Source organism: Triticum urartu, chromosome 1, assembly GCF_003073215.2.
Source record: "Triticum urartu cultivar G1812 chromosome 1, Tu2.1, whole genome shotgun sequence".
NCBI classification, from domain to species: Eukaryota; Viridiplantae; Streptophyta; class Magnoliopsida; order Poales; family Poaceae; genus Triticum; species Triticum urartu.
This window is the reverse complement of record NC_053022.1, coordinates 374,182,668-374,187,102: the sequence shown is the minus strand read 5'-3', so window position 1 is coordinate 374,187,102 and position 4,435 is coordinate 374,182,668. Positions and strand designations below refer to the sequence as shown.

The following is a 4,435-nucleotide window of genomic DNA, read 5'->3' as shown; positions in this document are numbered from 1 at the left end:
TTATTAGTAAAAAAATCCAAACCATTTCCGCTCCACTTGCTTACTTAAAAAAAAATAAAAATTTCTAAACAACCTTCTGCAAAAAACACACAAAAAAAACTGGAGAATCCCAAGACAAATATTTTCCTTGGTCTACATGCATATACATGGGCATCTAGCCACCAGATGTGGGGAACAATTACCTCACCCATTCATTCCACTACACAACCGAAAAACAAAAGGAGGGAAAAAGGGGGGGAAAGGAAAACAAAACCAATGCAACTGTCACCTCTCCCACTCCTTGATGGATGCTATTTAGCCATGCCCTTCCCCAGGACCAAACTCTGCCACTTTGTTCGGTTCTGCCCCCCTTTTGCTCGCCTTGCCTCTTGGTTCCACCCTTCTTCACTCCCCTCCTCACTTGCACCAACACTGATAAGCACCCTCACTTCCCTGTGACCTCTCTCCGTTCTCCTCACTCCCCAGCCATGGCGGCTGCCGAAGAAGGCACACAGCCACTCATGTATCAGGTAAGCAGTTAAGGATTTTTCAAGATATTATCATCTTCGTTTGTCTGCTATGTTTGTTTTGGGTTTCTTATCACTGCAAGATTCTTATGAGGTTTCCATGGCTTGGGCTTTGCTGTTTTTCTTCAGACTGTGGCTCTGAAGGTCAGCATCCACTGTGAGGGCTGCAAGAAGAAGGTCAAGAAGGTGCTCCACGCCATAGAAGGTAGGCATAGATCAAGAAGAAAAATATAGTAATGCTTAGATGAAGAAAAAGAAGAGAAAACAAGGCAGAAAAACAGTTAAAAATGTTCAGCAAATCCTTTGAAAGCTCCCTAGAAAGGCAGTGATAGTGTTATTAGATTTATTTCCTTCTTTCTGCAAAAAGGCTTTGATTTCAACTTCAGCTCAGTAAACTAAAGAGCATGTAACTGTTTAAAAAATTGCAAGTGATGTTTTATGTGTGTACCCCCTGTATTATTTACAGTACTATGAAGGGGAAAAGCAGAGGGTCCCCTGTTTCCCTCACTGAACCCCTTCTAAACGCATTGAATTGGTGTTTAGTAGGTTTGTTCTGCACATGAAAGTGCTTATGGGATGTAAATTGTAAGGGATTTAGAAGAGTGTGTTCTTGCTAATTTCGTTGCGCTGTTTGCATCAACTGAGCAGGTGTGTACAAGACGGACATAGACACCCAGCAGCACAAGGTAGTGATCGTTGGCAATGTCTCCGTCGACGCGCTCGTCAAGAAGCTCATCAAGACCGGCAAGCACGCCGAGCCGTGGCCGGAGCCCCTTCCTCCCCCCTCTGACGCTAACCCGCCTGCCAGCGGAGGCGGCGGTGACGGCGGCGGTGGTGGCGGCGGTGGCGGCAAGAAGAAGAAGAAAAAGAAGAACAAAAACAAGACCGCCGAGCCGGCGGTGCCGGGTGCCCCGACGGCGGAAGGCGCCGGAGGCTCTGTCCCAGAGAATCACGACCACGCGGGCACGTGCGATGAGGCGTCCGGCGACGAGCAGCCTCACCAGGTTGAAGGCGGCGACCCACCGAAGAACCCGGGTGCCGGAGACCCGCACGACGGACGGGCCGGCATGGTCGCCCCTTTCGCCATGACGCCGCAGGGCATGCAGCCCATGGGACCCAGCGCCAATGCCTCCGGTGGCGGCGGTGGCGGCAAGAAGAAAAAGAAGGGCAAGGGAGGCAATAACGGCAATGTCAATGCCAACGGCGGAGGCGGCGCCGGTGCAGCAGCGCAGATCAGCCCACAAGACGCGCCCGCGAATCCCGCCACAGGAAATGCCAGTCAGAATCCCCCCGCCGTCGTCGACGCCGGGCCCTACCCGCCCGCCACCGCAATGAGCTACCCGGGCTACTACGGCAGCGGCGCCGGTGCAGGGCACATGCCGCCACCGTACGCCATGAGCTACAGCACCTCGCACCCGCACCGGAGCAGCGCGTACTACCATCCCATGGCCGGTGCGGCCTACACGGGCGGCGCCGGGTACTACTACTCAACGGCACCGGTGTCGGCGGCGCCGGGGTCGTATTACATGTTCAGCGAGGAGAATGCCAACGCATGCAGCGTCATGTGAGATTGTTCGTTAGTATTTAATTGAGGTTAGATGATTAATGAACTGGTCCCTTGTAATTTAAGCAACTTTAGCTGGTGTTAGTATGGTCATCTTGCTGTTGTAAGCTGCAACATTCTTGGAGCTTGCTTGTATTGCAACCTATTCATGGCATGGCAATTGGCTGTGTCAACCAAATTGCCGGTCAATGTTGCGAGTTGATGGAAATTTTGGCATTGAACATTGGCTTTGGCAATTTGAGATCGGATTTTTAATGGCATCTGAAGTTAGGGGAGAAAAATGCCACTTCCATTTGTGCTTTGTGATTCGTGCGACTAGTGCATAGTATTGCAATACATTTTATGCCGAGGTGTTCTCATCAGGGGTTCCTTTGCAATCTAGAAGTGTCGGCATGATTGTTGCAATTTGGAAATGTTTGTCGGGTTGACCATGCGGTTATGAGGTTTTTTGCTTTATGAGTAGTCCACATGTGGAATATTTGTATCCGTTTTTACCGTTTTTCGTAAATAACAGGGCAATTCTCTTCAACTAAATTAATTGATGGGGTAAATCTTTTGCATATGTTTCAGAAAAATACCATGTGTAAGTACTTTTTGTCAAAAGGAGAAATGCTGAGTGGCATGCATATGTATACTCAAAGATTCTCTCCCGAAACCAAACCCCATGCATTTTATTTTCTTGTGATAATGTAAATGATTGATACCTTATGAAGCAAAACTGTTTTCCTAATATATATTCGAATTACTTGCGCCAAGAGCTTTTAAGAAATACTAGTCTTGGATAGACTTTTACTAGTTTAAAATCCAATCAGTTTCATTTTTAGTTGTTTTATTCACTTATTTCAACCAATTTTCACAAGTTTCACTTAAGCAGAATTGTCATTTGTAACATTTATATACATTTGTGTGTAGTCCATATTGAAATCTCTAAAAAAAACTTGTATTTAGGAACGGAGGAAGTACATTTTACATACTTATTTCTATACCGATGGCATTTGGTCAAAGTTAGTTATGTAATAAATTTGTATTTTCAATCAAAATCTTTTTTCACTCAAAATTGATTAAATTCATAATTTATGACATGTGTTATTTGCTTGAAATGGTACTGAAATGGTGGAATATGTGAAAAGGGGGGATTTGTGAAGATCTGCATGAAATGATACTGAAACCGTGGAAGACCTCTAAATTTGCATCAATCACACTTTTGAGATTACGGCGATGAGTGGGCAAGATAGCTAAGAACATCTTGAGCTTCTTTTATCTCTAACTCCCAATCTACCTCCCTAGATTTAACTCTCAATAATTTCTAGCTTATGGAGAGCTTGCATGTCAAACTAGTCCATCCCCTAAACTTAACTCCCAACTTTATTTTAAAGTCATTTGAAATCAATTAAACATAAAATCCATGATTAAACAACATGACATAAACTCCATGATCAAACATAAAGCATAATTAAACATAGACATGGCATAACTCTCACTACTTCTTCTTCAACTCAAACTCAGCAATGTACCTCCAAGACTCCTTCATAGGGCGCATGCTGGTCTTATTTGGTGCCAGGTGCCTCCCTTTTGTACCCTTTGGGGGTCTGCCACATATTATTAAGGTTGTCGCTGTTGTGGAAGTCGAAGGAGGAGATCACCATGATGGCCTTGCCATTCTTCGCGGCCTCAGTAGCCTCCTCCTCATCTATATCAACCTTTAGCTTGGAGATGCGGGGGTGATGGTGGATTCATGGGCAGTTAGCGGCAGTGAGGAAATAGTGGGGAGAGATTGCGGTGGAAATGCATCTCTTATATACCACAATTTTTTTTGTGATTAATGACAAACCAATGGAGATGACTAACATGTTATCAAAGTTTCCCTTTGACACCATCTTTGTTAGCTCTTACACTCCAAGCATAACAGTTTCACCAACACTTCTGACTCCTTTGATTTGCTTTTGCACTAGTGTCTCGGTATAGATCTGGTACTTCCGACCAAATCTAACCAGAACATATGAGCTAGGACTTAGGCATTTCTTCAAATATTTCGTTGATAACAACTATATCAAACCCGATAGCTCAGAGACTTGGTTTTTCTCCAGTAATACTGACCTAGTTCAAACTTCGCTGGACAAAGAGCCACCTTTCTGGTCTCATGACCATGTGTTCTATTTTCCTGGTACTTATTGATAACCCACAAGTATAGGGGATCGCAACAGTTTTCGATAAGTAAGAGTGTCGAACCCAACGAGGAGCTAAAGGTAGAACAAATATTCCCTCAAGTTCTATCGACCACCGATACAACTCTACGCACGCTTGACGTTCGCTTTACCTAGAACAAGTATGAAACTAGAAGTACTTTGTAGGTGTTATTGGATAG

General features: G+C 44.9%; 1 protein-coding gene across 1 annotated transcript; it reads left to right on the top strand.

Annotated features, from left to right (window-relative positions):
* Positions 1 to 268: 268 nt before the first annotated feature.
* LOC125534102 (heavy metal-associated isoprenylated plant protein 35-like) lies at positions 269 to 2,368 on the top strand. The gene is made up of 3 exons (XM_048697402.1): positions 269 to 509; positions 636 to 711; positions 1,155 to 2,368. Exons 1-3 carry the CDS (start codon positions 288 to 290, stop codon positions 2,072 to 2,074), a joined length of 1,218 nt encoding a protein of 405 aa, XP_048553359.1. The 5' UTR covers positions 269 to 287; the 3' UTR covers positions 2,075 to 2,368.
* The last annotated feature ends 2,067 nt before the right edge of the window (positions 2,369 to 4,435 follow it).